The 23,908-nt window shown below is 44.1% G+C and overlaps 1 protein-coding gene across 2 annotated transcripts in view; it reads right to left on the bottom strand.

Moving 5' to 3' along the window:
• Window positions 1-23,908, bottom strand: part of ACACA (acetyl-CoA carboxylase alpha) — a 233,382-nt gene that overhangs the window by 6,540 nt on the left and 202,934 nt on the right. For both annotated transcript variants that reach the window (XM_069482312.1, XM_069482311.1), the window contains 4 exons: window positions 19,704-19,881; window positions 17,350-17,462; window positions 5,196-5,350; window positions 4,362-4,532 (listed from right to left, as the gene is read on the bottom strand). In XM_069482312.1, coding sequence (XP_069338413.1) covers window positions 4,362-4,532; window positions 5,196-5,350; window positions 17,350-17,462; window positions 19,704-19,881 — 617 coding nt within the window. The remainder of the gene's footprint in view (window positions 1-4,361; window positions 4,533-5,195; window positions 5,351-17,349; window positions 17,463-19,703; window positions 19,882-23,908) is intronic.

The following is a 23,908-nucleotide window of genomic DNA, read 5'->3' as shown; positions in this document are numbered from 1 at the left end:
TAGAGTCCACAGTTTCCTATTTGCTCTTTTAAAACAGAGACCTAAGACTTAGCATTCCAGCCATCCAGAAAGATAGGCCAACCCTCTTCCCTGGGAAAAAAGCCATTATTATTTCCCTCCTTAAAACTATGAAAATGTTGGGCAAGGTAGCTTGCACCTGTAATCCCAGCTACGTGGGAGGCTGAGGCAGGAGGATCACTTGAGGCCAGGAGTTTAAGACCAGCCTGAGCAACACAGTGAGACCCTGTCTCTTTAAAAGAGAAAACAAAGGGGGTTGGGGTGGGGGAATGAAAATGTGGCTGATTATTCCCATTCACAGTATTCCAGTTTGAATTTTAAACAAGTATGACATGCTGGGCTGCTAACCTCATGACAGGCGTGGGACCATATGCCATCTGCTTGACACTCATCCATATCAGAACATTTTAATACCAATAAAATATCAATAATTAAACATCACAATAATGGCCTGCCCTACAATAAATATTCGACAGACACTTTCTCTCTGCATCAGCGGATAAGTATCTCTGGCACTACTCAGCCTTACTAATTGTATGTAGTAATTAGTCTATCTTACAAAATCTAAATGACCTTTTTGAAAGTTTCATTTCTAACATATGGGATGGCTGTTAAGCCCTCCTTAGACAATGGTTCAGCAGGGCCAGGGAGTGACTGGAGGGCATAGGCCGATGAAGGCCGAGCCCTGATTAACATGCCCTAAAATAACTCACCTTGGAAGCTGCTTGGAGACACCTCCAGCTGGGGAGGTTCCCACCAGTTCTGACCGTCTAAGACTTCTAGGAGCCCTGCAGCCTGGTGGGGTGGGACGGCACACACATCCGGAATATATGCAGAGTTGGGAACACATTTTCAATATACCTCTACTCACAAGGCTAACACCTACCTGACAGAAGCCCAGGAAGCAACGTGATTTCTCTCAGGCTTCAGAGTACAACAGCAAAAGGCCACTGGATTCTAGGGATGGCCCACTGGACCCCAATCTCTCGAGAGCCACCCCATCTCAGCTCCAGGCCCACAAAATGGCCTTCCAGGTTCTGCCTTAGCTCCTCCTCCCTAGTCCAAGGTGAGAAGTTGGCACGAGACCTACCCGTAGGCAGCTTGAGGCCAGACTTTGAAGACAGTGGCAATCAACAGTGCTTTTTCCTCCGTCATCCCCACAAGGGCCTCCACTAAGCACTCATTTCATTGGGAAATCCAGAATGAGAACGGTGGGTGGCTATCTGGACAATGAGGATGCATATGGCACCAGGCTGTGGGGGCATCAGAGCGAGCCAGATCAAAGAACATTTACTGAGCATCTACTGCGCTCCGGTGCCAACCCCCTTCCCGACAAGATCATTAAGTTACACATCTTTAACTCTTAGTCTTTGTTATATTTTACCTTTTAACATGCTGTGCTGAGGAGGAGGGGGAAACTAGCGTATTTTCAGTGTCTACTGGGTGCCAGACATTGTGCTCCACACTTACCATGTCATTTACAACTCAATGACCCCTGTGAATGGCACCATCCCCTCTTGACACTTGAAGAAATGGAGGCTTAAATAATATGGCCGAGCCAGTAAATGGCCAAGCTGGGACCCCAAAAGTTTCTGAGACTTTAAAACCTACATTCTCATTGCTCCATGCAGAATCCTAATCTCAATTTCTACTATTAGAGACTGGGGGCAGGGGGAGGGAATCAGCCTGTTGTTTGAAAAATCACACACTTCAAACTGTGGATCTAAGAATCAAGATAGAAAACATGCCCATGACACAAACGTGTGCCATGTTCTTATGACCCAATTTAAACCACAGTTCTTGTTGTGTTTTTTTTTTTTTTTTTTTAGGGAGCTGTAGTGATGCTTTGCTTCTGCCTGCAGTGAAACTATGAACCATAAACTCTACTATTTCCTACAGTATGACTGTCCCAGTGGATTCCAACAGAATCCCATAACTCATAGTAACAGATACCTCTAAGGGAAACAAAAGAATTATATTGCTCAGTTATATAACATTACGGTGTCTTCAATTTTCTGTCCCAGAATCTCTTTGTTCATGATTAAGAAAACAAATTCTCTGGGAAAAAAAGAACACACAGCATGGCTAATAGATGCTTATCAGGAAACGTCTCTTCCCCCCAGTAACCACAGTAAGGATTAGAGGGTCCCTTCTTGGTGCAACATCAGGGTGTAGGCTCAGCCAGTCTTTGCACTTGAGACACAACACAACCTATCACAGTTTGAAGACTCCCCCTGAAAAGGGTGGTTTTAAGCCATTTCCAAACACCAAGTAGATTCTCCGACGGCCCTTCAGAGGCACACAGACAGCTTTTGAACCCTGCAACACTTTCTTCCCTCAAGGGCGCTACAGATTTTACCACCCACCCCACATTAAACTGGGTCCTGCGGAGCCTGCAGAATATGGAAGGAGGTTTCAGAGCCACATGCCCTGACATCATAGGACCACCGTCCTTACTTTCTTTCCCCAGCTGTCCCCTTAGATGCAGAGCTCATGGCAATGCTGCTTTTTGTAGACGGGGGCAAGGGAAACGGCCTCAATTCTTGGGTAGGTTGGTTCCCAGTGGCGCAGGCAGCCTCCTCCTGCACTATGGGGCTGGGGTTGTCTTCTGCACTTGAGTTCCCTGTTCCCTCCATTGATAAGAGATGCCAATGACCTATTTCTTCAGACACACTGTCCCCCTGGGAGCAGGATGCTAAGGAGCAACTGAAGGGCCTATCTACTCACTTCATGCTTGGAGGGAAGCTATTGCTTCTCCTTATCCTTGTGCCTACTGAGGCTGTGCACGTCCATTAGTGACTAATGTGGTAGGGAGAGGCGGTGCAGGCCTCTCCTGGCCACACACACACACTCCATTTACCTAGCCGGCCACTCTTAACTGGAGAACAACCTCTTATTTTACACTTGCGTGACTTTCAATGCCAACTTCCACTAGAAGCTGCCAGTAGCCACTGACAAAATTGTCTCACTCAATTATGATGCCACAGACTGACCTTAACCTGAACCAAATGTCGGAGGAGACTGCTCCCCCACTGCACATCTGAAATATTTATCCAAAGCTGCGTTTCAGTTGAAAAGAAACAGGCAGACTTAACACAAAGGTGAATCTCAGAAGCATCCCAATTCACTGGCTTGAAAACTGACAGCAAATCTTGGCATTCCTCCCTGAGAACGATCCACCAACAATTTCTAGCAAGAGGCTGGGGAGCCCCTTTTTATGGGCCAGGTCCCTTCAAGCCATCAGCAGCCACCCAGCCCTCCATCAGTACTCTAACCCAGAAGTCACCTAATGACGTTTTTTGATCACATAGCTCAGAAAGATAGACAAATATATTTTGAGCACATATTACCAATGTTCCAATAAAATGTGTAAATGATGCATCTGATTTAATCTATATTCTACTAATAAAGGTTAATTTTTCTTAACAAAAATAAATAGAAATAAAAGTTCCAACTTTTTCTTGCCACCCTCCCATGGCTTGCCTTGTGCAGTCCACTATCCCAGGGGCAAATGCTGGTGCCCTGGTACGTCATCCTGGCCTCACACCTGCCCCAACCCTGAGGCAAGGGCACCGGCGACACCATCTTGGCGGGGTCACTGCTGCAAGTCATGTGCCCTCTCCCTAACACCTCCCTGAGAAGACGCTGGGTTCACAGTCCCCTTTCCCTGCATGCAAGGCAGACATTTCCTTCCAGCTCTATCTGAAATGAGACCTGTGGTTGTAGTTGTAGCACCTCCTGCCTACATCACTATCACGTCCTCCCAGGCTTCTGCTCCTGTCCCCTGCAGCTGCATCCTCCACACAGCCCTCAAGTGGTCTTTCTAAAATAGAAATCAGAACATGTCACCCTGCTGCTTAAAATACCTCAGTGGCTTCCCATAGACCTTGACACAGCTTACACGGCCTTGCACGGTCAGGCCCCTGCCCCGTCTTCTTACCTGGCTCCTAATCTCTGAGCCATCCTGAAACATCTGCAGGTGTTCCTTGGATGCACGCTACTCTTGCTATCATGGCGTGGAACGTGCTATTTTTTTTGCCTGGAACCTTCTTCCTACTCCCCAGCCCCCAATCCAACCTCTTCCTCTGGTTCATTCCTATTTAGTTTTTGAGTCTCTGCTGAGACCTCATTTACTCCAGAAGCTTCCCAGACTCTCTCTCCCCCTTCCCTAAGGGTAGGGCAAGCATCCTCTCTGTGCTCACTGACCAGTCTTTTTGCTGTGTTTGGCGTCGGCCTCCCTGTTGTGTAACAGAGTCTGTGGACTTTTAGACAACAAGCCTCACAACCCTTGGGTGTGGGTAAGGAGCACATCATGAAGGCCTCTCTGTGGGCGCCCCACCTACCTTCACTGTTCCTTCTACTTCCACAAACCAGCGCCTTAACATGGCCTGGATCTGGCCATCAGTCAGCTCGGGGTTGGCATTGTGGATTTTCTTCTTGACCAGGTCCTCCAACAGGAGACGCCTTAGCCGCCAGTAGAAGAAGGTACGGGATGTTTTCCAATCCAGGATGTCCTACATGCAGAGGAGAATAAGCTTAGTCACCCCAGTCCTAATCTCTGCTCAGCGTTCAGTTGGAGGGAACCCCACAGACATAAAAACCTACTCTCCAGGCAAGCCCTTCACAGACCCCAGCGCTAGCTGGCTGTGAGCTCCCAGCACCTCCACGTGTTCCCCAGGGCAGAACCACACACGTGCCCTGCCACCTGCAGTGCTGTGCACAGCCACGGCCTGGCCCATGCTGAGCCCACACATGGCTGAGACCTTCTGGGGAAGAGGCTGTGAGTTCCTGGATAACCAGAGAGGGAGGCATTGGTTTCGAGCAGATGGGTCATACAACAACTGCAGATCAAATATGAATTAGCTGCTGCTGAAACCTTGACCCTGTAGTTACCTATAGTCTGATGACCACTGGGCACATGTGACTCAGTTTCCCACCAGTAAAATGCAGCTTTTCCCATGGACCTGAGGAGTCCATGGAAACCTAAATACACATTGTTTTAGGATAAGTGATATAAGGGAAAAGTCTCAAAACAATTTGAAAATGGTTTGATCTGCATAAGCTGTTTTAATCTGGCCCTGACAGCCCCCTGCTTGTGAGCCTATGTGCATGACACACACACTTCTCACTCGCCCGCGAGTCTCTGACAAGTCGGAAGTGGCAGCCGTCATACTTACATTAATAGCACCCTTCTCCTGCATCCGGCCCGGTGTGTCGTGCAAGTCAGCAAACTGCACAGCTACCTGATGGTAAATGGGAATTAGGAATTCCTCCCGCTCCTTCAACTTGTTCTCCAGATCCTTCCGCTCAGCTAGGCTTAGCTCTGGGGTGCCTGCAATTAGATAAACCTGCCCGTCATGATGTGTGGTGACCAGGAGTCTCTCAGCACAGAAGCAGCTACAGTCCCGGGAAGCTCAACACCACCCACCCCCATGGCCTGGCGTCCTTCATCCTCCCGCTCTTTGCTACTCTTGCTGAGTAACAGGATTCTCCGAGACACTAGGCCTGTCCTTCCCTTGCTACAGGGAGCCCATATTCCTCTCTTCCCTATGGAGGTCACAATTGTCAGAGTGGCAGTGGCATCCCTTGTCCCCAGGCCTCTCCCTGAGGAGGTGCAAACAGCCGCCTAGAGGTATGTACCACCTTGCTGACTGCCAGCCTTGCTGACTGGCTCCTCCCTCCCCAGGAGAGGCCAGGGCTGGCAGGCTGACACCATGCCCATCCCTGCTGCCCAGCATGAGAGCAGCCGGACTGTTCCAAGCACGGGCTGTGGTGGGAGAGCCGTCCCTAAGCTCTGAGCACAAGCCAGCAGTTCTTGTTTCCCCAATTACCTGCCAAACTGGGTAAGAACCTGAATAACTCCTAGAGCTGCAAGCTGCGGTACTTCATAGCTGCTAATCTCAGGTTTGGATACTCTTAACCTCAAATTAGTAGAAGCTAATCTAATTAGAGCCAGATCTGTGTGTCTTGTGTCAGCTCAGTGGATTAGCCCCTAGTTTCCTGCCTGGACTGCTATTGCCAGAGCCAACACCTGACCAGAGTGACAAAGACATTCTAGTTCTTGGGATAAAAGAAAAGGAAGAGGAAAAAACAGAAAGTAATCGACAAACCTCATTTGTATCAGTGTACTTATAAGCACAAGGTACCCTCACTCAACAGATAGGAGACTTTGGGATTCCTTATAACAAGGAGGGACCTCCGCCCACCCCCACCCCCAATCGATAGTGTCCCAGTAGAGGTGCTGCTATGTTGTGCTGTTCTTCCTAATTACTCTCAGAATGGGATCTGCAATCAATACTGAAAATTTAGCTGTCTCCCTAGCAAGGAGGAGTAAGTCTAGCTGAAGGAGCAATAATAGGTGACAGCCCCTGGTGTTGGGGACAACCTGAAGTGCTTTGTCACCAAAGCTGACAAATAAATACATGAGCACAGGTGATGGGATTCAGAAGAGGAAGGTCTATTTCAAGCATGCCTGTCTGGGAACAGGCCTTGTTTTTTATACCACTATGAATCATATGCCATAAACAGCCTTGGGCTGTTGAGTGAGCCGTAAGTATTATACATAAACACATGTTAACAGAACAGGGATGTAACTAGTACCTAGTGTGGTTTTTTTTTAATGAGTTTCTTTGGATGCCCTCTTTTTTTTTTTTTTTTTAAGCCCATCACTATTTTAAGATTGTGATGAAGGGTGCCAAAGACTGTCTTTTTCGTGGGCTCTCACATGGAGGGCAATCGCTGATCTGCCACGTGAAGCCCTGGATGTCTCAGGAGCCTTCCTCCTAAAACGGGTAAACCGCACAAGTGCCCGGGGCCCCGTGCTGGGGGTGACGCAAAGGCCCATTCGTTCTAGGGGGGATCTGCCTGGAGAACTGGTGGGAGGAGGGCTGGCTGGTGTCTTTTGAGATGAGCCCTTCTCAGTTAGAGCACCCACGACAGGGAAGCAAATGTTCCTTCTCCACTGAAAGGCACCCAGACTCCCTGGAGAAATAGCCAATTCCAGGGCTGGGGCAGGGAAAATGTAAGATGAGCCTGGGATATATTGTGACAAAAAACTAAGGAAGTACTCCAAAAATGATTGGGACATGTCAGAAGAAAGCAGGAGGCGGTTTGAAGGTGTTCCCACTGGCCAAATCTGGGACAGGCGGCGTCAGAATAAATAATGATATTTGTTATTTTTGTTATCAGAATATTTAGGGAATAAGATAATCTATGAGTCCATCCTGATATAATTAAATAAGAGGAAAGGGAACGCACTCCCTTTCAGGACAGTAACAATTAGAAGGAATGATGGAATTAGAAAATTTCTGTTTTACAGCCGTCATAGTAACTGATTCTGCCAAGAATCATCAATGGGTGCCAAAACTAGTGGGTGAAAGTTTGATGAGGAATAGGATAGTCACATGGTCTCAAATTACTTCCTTACATTCACTTATCATATTACAAAGGGGAAAATGGTAACTTTATAGTGGATTAAGCTAGGGCTTCAGTCCCCAACCCCCAGGCCAGGACTGCACACCAGGAACCTGGTCACACAGCAGCAGGTGAGCGGCAGGCAGGCGAGTGAGCCCCACCCTGCTCCCATAGCCGCTCCCCATCACTCACATCAGCACCAAGCACCGTCCCCATCAGATCAGCAGCTGCATCAGACCATTGCAGGAGCGCAAACCCCACTGCAAACTGCGCATGCGAGGGATCCAGGCTGCGTGCTCCGCATGAGAATCCAACACCTGATCTGAGGTGGCGATGCACTCCCCCCAACCGCCGGTAGAAAAACTGTCTTCCACGAAACCGGTCCTTGGATTGGGGACCACTGACCTAGGGAACACAACCTTAAACAGGTAATCAAAAGTAACATCACCAATAATAGGACAGACTGACACTATATGTCTCCTGATATGATACCCTGAGAAGAACTGAACACTACTTCTGCAATCTTCCTGCCCAAAATGCAGCCTCTGAATCCAACCATGGGGAAATATACGATAAACCTGAGCCGCAGAAATATGCTCCCAAAGTGGCCTGCACTCTTCAAAAATGTGAAGATCGTGAAAGACAAAGAAAGGCTGAAGAATTACTCCAGATTAAAGGAGGCTAAAATACTTGACCATGAATTGCAATGTGTGGTCTGTGATTAGATCTCAGATCTAAAAACCAGGAAAAAAAGCTATAAAGGACATTACTTGGACAACTGGTAAAATTTTAATATGAATCATGGATTAGACAGTGGTATTGTGTCAATGTTTATAGTTCTTGATTTTAATAAATGTATTGTGGTTATGTAAGAAAAAGTCTGTGTTCTTAGAAACACTCAATAAATATTTATGTATAAGGGAGCATGATATCTATAGATTACCCTCAAATGGTTCAAAGAAAACGTGTATGTGTGTGGAACGAGAGAGAGTGAGCACACACATAGGCGTGCAAAAATGACATGGCAATGGCATGAGATATTAACAATAGGTAGATATGGGAAGAAGGTATCAGAAGTTCTTTGTATTATTCTTATAACTATTCTGTGAATTTATATCAAATAAAAAGTTAAAAAACTTGGGCAAGCTGGAAAAGAAGTTTTTCCTGGGTATCCAATGCACACAATCAATAATCAAAGCTAATATTTACAGGGCACTGGGCACCATTCATATAAAGTGCTTTATATCTGTTAACTCATTCAATTTTTACAACCACCTAAGATTAGTGTTTGTAGTATCCCTATATTACAGGTGAGGAAACTGAGGCACTGAGAAGGTCACAAAGCTAGAAAGTGACAGAGCCAGGACTCAAATGCAGCAGTTTGGCTCCCAAAGCTTTTGGACACTATGTTAAACTGTCTCTCATTTGCTTCCTTGGGGCAGAAGACAAGTGCTTCAGTAGTAGTATCCCTTTAAATTCAGAAAAGGCTAAGTGAGGATGACAGAATCCTGGCTGATAACACTGAAGTTCCATCTTAGTCCCATTCCATAACTAAGACCAGGGCAATGTCTCCAGTCATTCCCATTCTGTAGGTCAGATGTGATTTCCTAGGCAGAACTAAAATTTAGCTTCTCTTGTTACTGTGAGAGCAAGAACGAACACTACAGCAGATGAAATCACAGCCCTCCTGGGGCAAAGTCATGGCAGGATCATGGACAGGGCTGAGCAGGGAGTTCTAAACCCTTACAACATTCTCCCTCTGAGTAAGCCACCGACTTTGCACTTGAATGCACATATACATATACGTGGACCACATATAACACACCATTTGCTGAGCACTTACTGTGCGCCAGGCACTGTACTCAAATCTTTCAGGATCATGCAGCTCGGAAGTCACCACACACAGTTCACACCTGTGTCTGTTAACACTGCTGCCAAGTTGAGTGCCTCGATGTTACCGAGAGCTTTCCAAGTCGCTTCACATACGTTACTTCTAATCCTTACAACAACCCAACCTTACAGACAGGGTATGTATTTTACAAACAAGAAAACCAAGCTCTGAAATGTAAAGAGACTTCCCCAGTGGCATCTCGCTCTTAAGGAGCACAGTTAGGATTTACCGTTGTTCTGCCTCTCTGCAAAGCCTGTGTTCTTCCACACTAATGGTACTGAGGGCTGCCAAGCAGGTACCCTGGCAGTGGCCACCAAGGGGAAACTGGTGGGAGAGTTGGTTTGTTTTTGTTAGGGAGGAGTTAAGAGCAAGCTCGGCATTGGCTGCAGAGGAAGGAGGGGCTATGGGCTGAGGAGGAGAGGATTCTGGAAACAAAGCTTTGGCTTTACCAAGTTGGAAGAACAGAGGAGGCTGGCTTTTGGGCTAACAAAGGTCTTGCCCACTGAATCAAGCTATTCTAGAGCTGTGAAAGATTAACAAAATAAACACCTGTAATGCCCTGGCCCTCCTGAGACTACGAAGACCACGGGGCATTCCCACAAAGGCTGCTGTGTTCAATGCCTTCAGTAGTGCCTCTGATCACGGTTCAAGACCCACCTCAAAAAAGCATCAAAGCAAGGAAAAGACTTGAAATAGAGGATATGTGTGTTTTTAAATGTACATGAGAAGGCCAAAGATTTGTGTCCTGTGTTTTAGGGAGGAAAAAAGGTTTTTAAAAATTTATTTCTAAAAATAAAAGGCTGCTCTTAAGCTAGTTATACCGTTGTGTTGCACACCGAGGGCCCCTCTCTCCTTGTACAGCAAAGCAGCCAGCCCCGGTAATGATTTAGGGGAGATTAACAAATATGTCAATGTCTATTTTCTGCTTAATTTAAAAGCGGCGTCTATAAAGATTTTTGACTTCTGAACCCTGTTCTCCTGAAAGAAAGAAGGTAAGAATGAGGAGGGGGATAAAGAGTGATTATCCTATCATTGATCGTTTGTCAGGAGCATTTCTTATTCACTGGACTATTGTAAAAAGCTAAGCTCTCGATCAATCCTGTAAGCTCCCTGTACAATTAAATATCTTGAAATGGTTTTCTTTCTTTTCTAGCCAGATTGCAGGGCCTCAGGGTTTTTAGGAAAGCAAGGTGGTATGTACACGTGTGTGAGTGTGTTTAAGAATATGCTACAGAGAGGAAAGTCATTCTTTTCTGGAATCCTGTTTTAGGAAATCGCTGAAATGGGAGAAGAAAGGTGGGTTGCTCCCATCCCTCTCTACCCAAAATAAAGTCCCCAGGAAATCCTAAAAATGCAGCCTTATAAATAAAACGTTTTAATGTAAAGAGTTTAATATAGAAGAGGTGGCACTAGCCTGATCAAAGAAGAGCTAACATTGAGATGTTACTACGTGCTGGTACTGTTTAAGTGCTTTTCGTCTCATTTGTTTTTTTGTTTGTTTTGTTTTTTGGAGACAGGGTCTTGCTCTGTCACCTGGGCTAAAGTGCAGTGGTGTCATCATAGCTCACTGCAATCTCAAGCTCCTGGGCTCAAGTGATCCTCCTGCCTCAGCCTCTGGAGTAGCTGGGACTACAGGTGAGCACCACCACAGCCAGCTGATTTTTCTGCTTTTTGTAGAGATGGTCTCACTCTCGCTCAGGCTGGTCTCGAATTCCTGGCCTCAAGCGATCTCCCACCTGTGCCTCCCAAAGTGCTGGGATTATAGGTATATAAACCACTGCATCCAGACTTCATTTCATTTAATCCATGCAACAGCCCTAAAAGATCACTATCTTACAAATGAGGAAACTGAAGCACAAAAATGTTAAGTAACTTGCCCAAGGCCACAAGCTAGGAAATGTGGAGCTGCTATGTGGCTTTCTGGATCCTTGAGTGGGGCCTTTTGACGGAATCCAAATTTTACAGAACAAATCTGTGAAGTTTGGATTCAGTCGAGGGGCCGCACTTGGGGATCTGGAGGGCGACATGTGGCCTTGAGGCCGCAGGTTCCACACCCCTGGCTGGTTTAAGACCTCATGCTCCTTAAACAAAACAATTTAAATTGACCCACGGGTACCCACAGCACAGTGGCTTATCAGGTGTTCCCTGGAGCCAGGATACATTCAAAAGCTACATCTCTCCTCCATGGAGACAAAGCTGAAGAGAAACTCCTAGTGGCAACAGCTGGTTTCTGCAGCAGGTGTTTTTCTCCCAGCCCGGACGCTGAAGGAGGGCAGGAGGCGGCCAGCCCTAGGCTGTGTGTGAACAGACTAAATCCCAGAAACAGGATTTGGGGGAGGTGAGACCTTCAAAAGGTGAGCAGGTGGACTAAAAATCCTCTGCTCAGCCAAGAGCACCAGGTGACCTTACAAAAATCTCTTAACATTTTCTGAGCTCAGTTTCTTGTTTATGTAACAATAATCTTAATCTGGCAAATAGGAAAAATGTTTTATAAAAGAATATGACATTAGAGTGGTTTTAAAAACATTCTGAACTTTTTAAAAAGTTATACTAAGAAACCTATGTACATTTAAACCCACTTTTAACTTTTATGGGCCCATCTTCCTGTTCTTAAGAAAGCAATTTGCTTTGATTGGTTCGCTACTTATGATGCTAGAGATAAGAACTAGACCACCCTCCCCAGAAAGCTCCTGAAGATCTCAGATATTAAAACATACACCCCTACCTCAACCTTGAGACTGAAAAATCAGCATAAAAAAGACTGGAATCTTATTAAGATTCAGAAGTAGCTGTTTAAAAGATCTATGTAATCACATTTTCAATGTAGAAAGAAATTTCTCTACAAAGATAGTAAGATAGGGTGAAAAAAAATTCTGCAGAACTATTTCTATATCCATAACAGGTGTGCCTTTCTTTACACAAAAGCATTCTTGAAAAACTGTGTAAATCAGATCCTGTTTTAAATGCCTTAAGGGAGCTATTTTATATGGAACCCTGCAGTGAATCCTTTGGTAAAGCAAATAATCCTTTTGTAATGGGAATAATTTCTCCCAATGTATCTAGTTTTTTTTAAAATCCCATTTTCATATATCTGCTTTCCTTCAAAGGGGGCCATACCTATCTAAGTACAAGTGCATTTGCATATTGATTTTAACAGCAATCCTCTCAGGGGACGTTTAACCCTAGAGTTCCTTGCAATAGTGTTAGGGCTCTGCTATTCATATTTTTAAAAATCATTATTGTAAACCCAGAAATTTCCAAATAGGAATAAAAAAATATATTACTCCCCCTTCAGCCCTGTCCTGTGCTCCCACACAAACATATCCATATAAGAGGAGTCATGAAACAACATACAATTCTCTAACTTCTGATAGAAGGCTCTATAGTCTGTATTTTCCTTTCCTAGTTTACTCCCCCTAAGTCTGGCAGGTCAGGATACAGGGACCTGGGTTAGTTGGGACCAAGGGGGGAAGAGGGTGTCTCAGACATACTCTGATGACAGCTTTCTCTTGGGTTTACTCTAACAAAATGCCCGCCAGGTGCCTCTAGCCTAACAGAACTGTGAATCACTGCTTCCTCAGAGGAGACAAGTCCAGGTGCTTCTATAAATACAATCAGATTAATGGATAAGACTAAAATGACCCCATCTCCTTCCCAGAAAATGTTGTCACTATTGCATAAGTTGCATCAAGCCGAATGGCTTCTGAATCAACGTGAGGAGGTGGGTTTTCAGCTGCTGCTAACTTAAGGGAGAAGGCACAATCCCACATCTACCTTCACGATAGGAAACCTCATGTTGTTTCTCATCAGCCTCCTTACCACAGAGGACACAGTGGCCACAGTGCCAGCGAGGACACTCCATGTACAACAGGTGACAGGGTGAGAGGCCACTTCCTAGGCATGGGTATTGGAACTTCTTTCTTTCCCACTCTCAATTTTCCAGGCAAGGACACCACTTCTGCCTCAAACAGGCAACTCTGGCTCTTTTCAGCTTATATCATCTTGAAGATGGACACAGGAGATGGAAAAACACACACAGCTCAGATACTTTGATCACTTCTGCCAGAAAAGCAGCTTAACACCCTTGAATCCCTTAACCCAAGGAAGAGTCCTTTTCCTGTCACCCTGGCTGACAAGGAGGTGGCTTGGGAGGAAGGCATTCCTGAAGATTTTTACAAATGAATATATCCTCCCCCACCATAATACTCCATCTGCACCTGGGCCACCTGGGGGCAGAAGGCATGTCAGGTGCTGGGCGGGCCTAGAGGGGCCAGGCGAGGGCCAGCAGCGGTGCCCAGGCTGTCAGGGCACGCTGTGTGTGGGCACAGCTGAGGTGCTGCCCGGCTGTCTGGGAACTGAGAAAAGGTTCCCCTAAGTGGCTCCTTTGCCCAGGTCCCTGTTGTATTGAGAGAGGGACAGTGGGGGACTCACAATTGCTTCACACTTGGGCTGGACAGTTCTCTCTCCATCTAAATTGATTTGTTATTTCTCTGTGAACACAAGAGAAGGGTAAGGATCCAGGAGAGGACCTCAGGTCACAACACTCAAGAGGCCAGGCTAGAAAGGCCGTCCCGCTCCGTGGCCACTCTCCCTGCTGCTGGCTCTGGGAGGCAGTAGGAGGATGTCAGAGAGACATACAAAGGCCTGGGAGGGCTGTGGCTCTATTTCCAGAGAAGGAATTTAATTTCCTTACGGCAACCAAAGTTATAGGACGTAATTCTCCCCTCAATGACTCTACCAAGCCTGGGTTCTGAGAATCCAGGGTCAGAACCAGTTCATCAATGCAAAACTCTGGGATCTGGGCTTCATTCATTTTTCATTCTAATGTAATTCTTCCCTTTACCTCTGTCAAGAATCAATGTATACACCATTTTCATACTTTCTGTTATAATCACAGACCTGCAAACTAGTAATTCAGGATGACGGGAAAAGGTAATTCACCACCTTCCTACCCCAGCTAACCATATAGAATGACAAAAGGTCACTTTTTAAAAATAAAAATTCCAGAAGAGATGGAATTAGCTGTTCAGAAATTAAGTACTACTCATTATCCTGAGAGAATGAATAGTAATTTTGTTTTTGAACACAGTCAGTTGTGCACTGGTTTGTCTAGGAGATCTGTGCGTGCACTCCCCGGCTCAGACGCCGATTTGGGAAGAGACTGGGAACACAAGATAACATCCACTCCTACAGGCTTTCTCCTGAATCAGATCTTCTCAGTGGAATTGGCTTTACATTACAAAGGGAAAGAATCCTTGTTTAATTTAGACCAGGCTCACTATTCAGTTGAAGAAATCCTGAGAAAAGTAGAACATAGGGAATGAGAATTCCATTCTGGGCTCTGACGTACATTTATTTATTTATTTTGTATCTTGCATGATTCATTTAACCCTTCTTCTTTCCTTCAATTTCCTAATCTGGAAAATGGGGTCATTTTCACTGACTTCGTGAAAAAGGATTTTGGCAGTCTTTGATTCTAGGCATTGTGAAAGGAGCCAAAATCACTGCGAACCCCAAAGGCACGGGGTTCATAGTATGTCCCGTTATATCCAGGCTGATCTGTTGTGTCACACATATGTCTGGCTATGTATGACCTCCCTGAAAGACTGCAAATGCCTGATAGGTTTCTTCTGTTTTTTTTTTTCCATATTTCCAAATGTGGGCCTGAGCCACAGAGAATGCTTGATAGCAAACATGGCCACCCGCTTTTTCTAATGATTCAGACTGAAAAGAAAAGATGTAAACTTCTGTTTGAAAAATGCTTTGTAGATTCAAAGTAAATGCACATTGATCTGATCCTCACATTAGCTAAGTGGGAGCATTACCTCTACTTTATAGATGAACTGATGATTGGAGAAGTTAAACAATTTACCTGCAAGCAACATATCTAAGACTTGTACATAGTTATTTTTATTCCAAATCCACTGCTCATGTTCCCAAGCTGCCTTGGGCCAGAGCCTGCTTCACATTTAGCAGACTAAGGGTTCTTTCTTGAGTGCCATTTTGGTCAAGGTTAAATAAATATGGTTTTCTTCAATGCAGATAGGAAATTGATAATGAGATGATTTGTAACAAATGATTAAACGACCATCACTTGAGAATCTCCTCCCTCTCCCCTTCATGTGCTTCAAAACTTAAAAGGTGCTGGGTGAAGGTGGGAGCGATATCACTTTCCTTGAAGGAAGCTTCGGCCCCACACCCCTCATCGTCCAGTTGTTCTGCAAACAGACAGAGGATCCTTCTTCCTACCACCCAGTTACTCTGAAGGGATGATAACAGCCATTGGGGGGTTAAAAAGAGGCAGTGAACCCCCAGTTAATGAGTAGGAATTCAGCAGGCAGTGTAAGATAAATGGAGCTCTCTCTGCTTCTGCTAGAGTCAGCATGAACTGCGGCCCTGCGGCTTGTTTGTGGCAAATGGAGTGCGCGAAATATCAAAGGGCAGTGATCCAGAAGAAGACCGACTTTGACAAATTTTAAATTGGCCAGAAAGAAAACCAGCAAAAAAAAAAAGAAAAAGAAAAAAAAGAAAAAAGAAAAGAAAAAGAAAGAAAGGAAAAAAAGAAAGAAAGGAAAAAAAGGAAATTATGCAATTCGCTGTGTCCTGCAATTGCAGTGTTGCTGCCTCTGTGCAAAATTAGTGGTAAAAACAGCAGCAACGATCGCTGGATGCTGGGAGCAATTATGAGCCATCTAAGTGAGATGCTTATCAGTGGCTGAAGCTTTTAGAGCTCTCTCTACGTACAGTTGTAAGTAACTTGCTCTTGAGCTGCAGTTACTTTAATTAAAGTGTATGAGGTTGGTCAGAAGTAATTATCCTGTTTGGAAAAGAAAGAGAAAAAAACCACTTCAACAATACTGGGTGGCAATAGATTTTAGAAACAACTTTGCCAATTTCTTGTATGTGTGCATTTCCCATAAAAGGATCAGGCTGTGGTGGCTTAGTTATCGGTGGCTGCTGCCCAATGGCAAACAATGGGACACAAACAGGGTTTACTGTGACCCAAGTCACTGTGTTTGGCAAGCAACCTGGCTCAGGGCTCCAAATGCCTGGATGTACGGTCTCCACAGTGCAGGCAAACACACAGAAGTTTTTTTTGTCTCTAGATGGTGAGGATATTGAATCCACAAATGGCACTTTATTAATTAAACTACTATTTGGAACATAAAAAAGAGAGCATCTCTCTTTTTTACTCCTTCCGTTCATTGAGTATCACTACCTTTTAAAGACAGTCTCTTTGTTCCTTTAGAAAAACAAAAGCAAAACCAACCAACCAACAAAAGAACCTCAAGCAATTATCTTTACCAACATAGCAAGGGACTCAATGGGAGACCTGGGCAGAAAATCAGTGTTTTAAAAGACTCTGAAACTCATTCAGACTCTGCACTCAACACAGGACTCCCATGGTTTAGTCCTATGTTCAAATCATGAGTGCTTTCCAAAAGCTCTGAAAACAAATGAGCAACAGAGTAATGGCTGGAAGCATCAAGCGCGAATGCTCCCAGGCCTACTGCTGCCGCAGCCACTGTTTGGAAGCACACGGTGCGCAATCTTTACTTCCATTTCTCTGGCTCAGGATAACCCAGAACATTGCCTGGGTAGGGACTCCTGCTTTTCTATCCCAGGACACTGACTCTCACATCCCTTAGAAATGAGGCAGGCTGCCTAAAGACACAAGCAGAAACAGGATACATTTAAGTTCAGCATATTCTCTGCCTGATTAGCCTGCCCCCCAACAGCAACTCTAATCATTCCCTACGAGGACATCTAAAAAGATGGGCTATTTGTACAATAAGGAAATATCAGAAAAAAAAATCAGGTGGCTTTTAATTTTTTAGGGCCCACTGTCCCTCCTATTACACACACTATTTCATTCTACCAGGGTTCTTACCATATAGGGGACAGTAAATAAAGATTATCATGAATTTGATCAAATGCTTCAGTGCCTCCTCCCTTGGCCTATGAATGCACTCATTACAAATCAGCTGAATGGCTCATTGATTTGCCAGGAGGACAAGCAGACATACCCAATCGCTCAGCCAAGTGGATGTAGACTGGGTCCACCCGACGCATGGTTTTCACTAGATCCTTTCTGCGGAATTTGATTTCTACTGTCCCTTCTGGCTCCAGAACTGATCCCCTGGATCAGAAAGAAAGAAAACAAAATTAAAAAAAAACAAAAACAAAAACAGAAATAGAGGCTCCTTAAAGGAAGGAGACAACAGAATGAGGCCAGTTACAATTTGTAGACCAGGAAATAGCTTCATTATGCTTTTGCCCACCCATGGTTCATAGAAGTCACCCCAGGGAGAAAAGCAGGCACCAGAGAAGTGTCTAAGTGAGGTATGAGAAAGGCCTTGTAAAAAGCAATTAAAATAATTCTCATTACCACACCAGTCGACTTCCATCTCAAAGGGAGAAGAATACAGATTCCACCACCTATAGCTGATAAGGGTAACAGGAATCACATTATTTTCCAGGAAAAAAAAAAAAAATACTGTAGGCACAGTGTTAGGGGAACTCAGGCTGTATAATGAGGGGTCAATGCTGATCGTCTATACCACAGCTGTCAGCTTGTGGGTAGGACTCTGATCAGACATAGTAGCTCAGGCCAAGTAGGAGGTAAAACATTCTGCCCACTGCTATGGAAATGAGCAAAGTGAAAGGTCTCCAGGTTATTTCGAGTGTATACTAATGATGTTCTATCACCAGAAACTTTGCCCTAAACACGTTTGGTTTTTTTTTTTTTGTTTTTTCTTTGAGACAGAGTCTTGCTCTGTTGCTCTGGCTAGAGTGCCGTGGCGTCAGCCTAGCTCACAGCAACCTCAAACTCCTGGGCTTACGAAATCCTTCTACCTCAGCCTCCCAAGTAGCTGGGACTACAGGCATGTGCCACCATGCGCGGCTAATTTTTTTCTATATATATTTTTAGCTGTCCAAATCATTTCTTTCTATTTTTAGTAGAGACGGGGTCTCGCTCTTGCTCAGGCTGGTCTCGAACTCCTGACCTTGAGAGATCCTCCCGCCTCGGCCTCCCAGAGTGCTAGGATTACAGGCATGAGCCATCGTGCCTGGCCTAAACACGTTTAAAAAAAAAAAAAAATTTTTTTCTTTAAAAAAAAATTATAGCTAATATTTACTGTGTACATGGCACTGTTCTAAGTGCTTACGTATAAATTCTCACAACAACCTTATACCCAGTCTACATCTACTATGAGGTAAGGTACTATTATCCCCATTTTACAGATGAGAAAACTAAGGCACAGGAAGTTAAGAGACTTGTCTAAATGTAGCAAATAGCAGAGGTGGATTTGAAACCAGACAGTTTGATTCCAATGTCTGAAGTGGAATTGTCTCTGATCTGATATCAGATCCAGGGCCAGCTTAGGACTTAAAAATAATAAACCCCTTAGTATAGAATTCTAGCCTAGTGATTTGACAATTAAAGCTACCACATTCTCCTAAGCATCTTTTTTTATTGTTGTTGTTGAGATAGAGTCTCACTCTGTCACCCTGGGTAGAGTGCAGTGGCATCATCATACTGTAGCCTCCAACTCCTGGGCTCAAGTGATCCTCCTACCTCAGCCTCCTGAGTAGCTGGGACTACGGGTGTGCACCACAATGCCCGGCTGCTTTTTTTTTTTTTCTTTTTGGTAGAGACGGGGTCTCACTCTTGCTCAGGCTGGTTTTGAACTCCTGAGCTCAAGCAATCCTCCTGCCTCAGCCTCCCAGAGTGCTAGGATTATAGGTGTGAGCTACTGTCCCTGGCCTCCTAAGCAGCTTTTGAAGTAGAAGGCTGAATTCTAAGGGGAAAAAGAGAAGCAAATGTTCCAATAAAATGACTGGACCTGAGAACGTGCAATGCAGGTGCTGTGGTGCACCTCAGTGACCAGGCAGTTTATTCCATTGACAAGGAGAAGCAGCCCACAGCCCAGGGAGAGTAAGGACTACTCCAGGTTTCTTGCTAGCCAGTGGCAGAGCTGGGTTAAAACCTTGGACTTTCAGACTGACAATTCAGTCTTTCGACTCCAACTCACTTTAAGCTCCCTCTGCCACACACCTAAGAAAGAAATAGTGAATAGGCATATCTGAACAACAAATAGGAGGAGAGAGTCTCTCTCAGTTTAGGGGTGTCTGGAAGAGAGGACTTCATGGTAAAAGAATCCGGGATCGGGGTTTACACTGAGAAAGACTGACTCTAGCCTGGTTTCCTTCTCATGCAAGCAGACACTTGTTTAGCAAGCTTATTCTTCTGACCTTGGAGTCCTTTGGGAATGGACAGATTCAAATAAAGTTCTCTAGGTTATAATGTTCTCCAGGAGGAAGCCAACAGCTGGAAGGTCCCTAAAGGCAGGGAATGAATACACAGAAGGCACGCTACCTGCTTTCTCGGTCAGCGTACATCTCCATGTGCCGTGGGTTGATGGTGGAGTCAATCACAACCCAGGAGCCACCCCGCAGCTCGGCCTGGGGAGGGATGTAAACCATCACAGGCTGGGAGCACTCCCGCAAGCTGTCCACGATGTAAGCACCAAACTTCAGCACTTGGTCATACATATCTACGGAGAATGAGATAAATTAGAAAACGTAAAACTTATCCTCCCCAAAGCAGTGCTTCCAAACATTGTTCACATCATGGCACACGTAGATAACACCTGTATGGCACACTCTGCTTCCAGGAAGAGGCTGCTCATGGCCAGGGTCCTGTTTGGCCACCATGAAAACTAAAGGGATTAGAATCTCCACCTGTATCCCACTCAGGGTGCCAAAGGATCTTAAAAGCACAAGACAGCAACAGAGAAATGCACTTTCACAAGATACAGTGTATAAGCCTTCTGGATTGCACTTCCATTTTACATCCTTCCTGAACTTCTGTACTTGGGTTTCACCACATTAATTCACACTTGCTCTACAAACACTGAGTATTTTTCATGTCAATATGTGATCTCTCTCACTACATTAAGTTTCTTGAAGGAAGGACCTATTCTAGTTCTTTTCAATTCCTGTCATACTTAGCATAGGATGAGCTCTTAGAATGTGCAGCTAATGGAAATGGATCCTTCAAAAATTTTATCTTAAAAAACTATCTTTCATCTTTGTATCCCCATTGTCCTGCCCAGTGCCTGAACGTAGCTGATGCTCAATAAATGATTGCCAAATGAATAAATGAATGAACATATACACACGTTGAAAAGAATATGAGAAAGAAAAAAATTAATTCTTTATCAGTTGCATTTTTATAGGGTACAATGAGAGATAATTTTACAAAATAAAGGAAATATCATACAAATTCATTCATTGTAATCCCCCCAAGGCCAGGAGCAGCCTGAAGAAAAGGACGCTGGTGCATAAATAAGGAAAGCTGGATCAGTTATTTATTTCCCAAGTTTTTATGGACTTCTTCCTATTTCCCAGCTCACTGAAGTTTAAACATTGCTAAAGTTTTAGGTTTATGAGTCCAGATGTTTAATGAGTACTTCAGTGGAGCCACAATGGATCTTTTCTAAACACCAGATAACAGGTTCAACTGAGTTCAAACTTTCTTATCAAAGAGAGGATCTCAATTTGGAATAAATCAATTCTGGAAATCCATGGCAAAGAAGCATTTTTCAGGAAGTTAAGAGCAAACCAAATAGAAATTGCTTTCATTGTGGTTACTGGCAAATTAAACTGCCACCTTCTCTAAAGTAAAAATGGCTCTCTATACAAACCATCAGTGAGCACAGTTCACGGCAAAGCACAGGCTCCATTGCCCCAACCTAGCTTGTCTGTGAAGACTTCGACATTCCAAGTTGCCCCAGGAAACACTCCCTACTCTGTGTGGAATGTGTATGGTTATACGCTCTGTATATATGATCAGAGCAAAGACATTTATTCCTTTGGGAGGAAAGCAAAGACCAAAAAAATTTACTGCTAATTACACAACTGCTGTATGAAGAGCAGAGAATAAAGGACTTTAAGCGCTTTACGCTAATTCTGTGGTTATGAAAATAATTGCTCAGTTCAAATTATTTTAACTAAATTAATTCTTTAGTGGATATTTCAACCAGTGCTACATAATAAAATAATTGTGTAATTAGCAGTACATTTTTCAGTGCTGCCAAGAGTACAGTCTCAGAACAAGTAACAGAAAGGAGTGGCCCTCAATGGTATCATGCATCGAGAAGAAACGGAAGGCATAGATAAAAGGAGAAAATAAAACAATAAAAGACAGCACAAAAAGTCATTTTACCTGAAAAAGAAAAAAATAAGGTAGAGGTAAGTGCAGACAAAGTTTCCAGCCTTTTTACTCACTTCTTTTTGTTAAAGACATACCTACATCAAAATCTATCTTTGTGCTATTTATGATTAACAGATCCAGCTGCCAAAAAGAAGGGGAGAGACTGTATTTATAATGTATTTTCATCCATTTAATTTTAAAAAGCCCTTGATTTCATGGTATGTGCGAATAGCTTGGAATGAAGATGAGTGTGTGCATTTTTTATTTTTGTGAAATAGGCTTTGGTTCCTCCTTTTCATCATCACGGCTAGCTGTGTACCAGAGAATGTGATTACATATACACACACAGATAAATCATTTAATCATCAGGGCATCATCTTATTCATATATCCAAGTTACAGGTGAGTAAACTGAGGCTTAAATGAGAGTACATAGCAGAGATAAGACTCAAATCCAGATCTTTCTGGCTCTAAAGTCCAAGTTCTATGACCTCATTCTTAACTCATCATTCTTGTTGCTAGGAAAGAGAGCATAAGGCTGAGGTAATCTGCTTTCCACCATCTAATATAATAGCTGAGTAAAATAAAAACCAGAAAAGGGACTTGAATAAATGATTGCATATTACTAAATATTGCCTGGATTTCCTCTATGTTCAGAAATGTCAGAAATTGTACTGATGACACTACTAGCCTATGTGGTTGCCAAATATCTTTAGGCCCCAAGACTGTGAGAAGAAAGGGGGCCTCGGGCTTCATTAAAGGTGACATAATTTGGATCAAAATAATGCTTCCATTTAACCTGGAACACCAGCAGACCCACAACCCAAACAACAAAACACCCAAAAAGTGGGCTATTAAAATGTAAGTGAACACACAAATAAACTTTGCCCTCAACATGTTCATACTGAATTGCAGCTGCCCCAAACCACATATTTTGAAAGGCAGGTTGAGATACTTGGCAACAATCTGACACACAATTGTCTGAAATCCCTTCATATTTAAGAGATGGAGCAAAAGCACAGCCAAGAACAGCAGGGGAGGAGGGATCCCAGAGGGTTTAGGCTAGAGATCAGTCTAGGGAATTTTAAAGCTCTGCATATGCTGACTGTCAATTCTCAGGCCCTGAGAAATGCAACTGGGAATGGAAAATACTGATAGGTTCTTCACTGGAGAGGTGGGAGCTCGGAGTTTTCTAGCGTTCTGGGCAAAGCACATCTGCATGAATGGTGATCACACACAGCCTTTGCAGCATGTTCTCAGCACCCAGGCACCAGCCCTGCCTAAGGCCTTCGTTGTTACACAACATGGATAGACCGTGGCAGCCACGTGTACCAAACAAGGGAGAAGAGTGGCCAAGTGTTTCCACAGTGTCCCCCACGCTCAGAACTGAAATAGATCTTACTGGCTGGGGCAAGATTATCTGGTAGAAGCTGAAGGTAAACATTAGGCATACACAGACTGCATATACGTAATGTCTCTCATGAGTTCATTACGGCCAGCTGACACTGTATTTCAACATCCAAGTAATCACAGACTTTAAAATAGACTTTCATTCCAGTTAAAGTTTTCAATAAATGTTTTTTTTATTGTTATTTATAACCTGTCCCAGGAAAAAATAATAAGTATAACATGAAAAGCCAACTGAGAGTGACCCTGTAGCACCAGCAGTGAGGCAGCTTAATATCACTGGGATTTGCATCCTATCAAGCTATTCATGCTGAGGCTGGGACCCTGGTGCTAATTTCTAGTAAATTTCACGCTTGATGTCTCCCTGTTGTGGGTCATTGCCGGTTCGTCTAAATAAACTGCTTCCAAATGGCTCTTCCATCTAAATATTCAGCCAGTTTTTATAATTTAATTTTGCATTATGCTGAATAGCCTTCCGGCCAGATAGAGCTCATTGGAAAAAAAGCACCAATACCATCTTGACATGCTTTTATTTATTTATTTATATTTTTACTGCTCGAATTAGACCTCCTAGGCCGACTAGTAAAGAGTTTTTTTTTTCCCTCCACTAATGTCAATTTTCAGCATAGCAAGAGCTGTCTCTAATCTTTTCCTACTCATTACACACAATTTTGGAGTCATTTTACCCACAGTGCAGTCGGCTCCTGGCTGTGTGTTTGTGTGCACTGAGGGATGGCATAATTGTTTATTTTCCCTCCCTGCATAATCCCCAGCCAGTATTGAAACCAAAACTGCAAACATCTCCCCAAGGGATGTGGAGAATGACAAGAGGCTCTCGGTTTAGGTCCCTTTACATGAGATAATATGTAGGAAACATCCTGACCTGTATGTAAACGTGAAAGGTGCTGTTCCTCCCCCCTCCTACTTTCACAGGCATCTCTATCTTTCCCAAAGCTTACC

This window comes from Eulemur rufifrons, chromosome 9, assembly GCF_041146395.1.
Source record: "Eulemur rufifrons isolate Redbay chromosome 9, OSU_ERuf_1, whole genome shotgun sequence".
In the NCBI taxonomy this organism is placed as follows: Eukaryota; Metazoa; Chordata; class Mammalia; order Primates; family Lemuridae; genus Eulemur; species Eulemur rufifrons.
The sequence above is the reverse complement of the archived record's forward strand: the minus strand, read 5'-3'. Positions and strand labels throughout refer to the sequence as shown.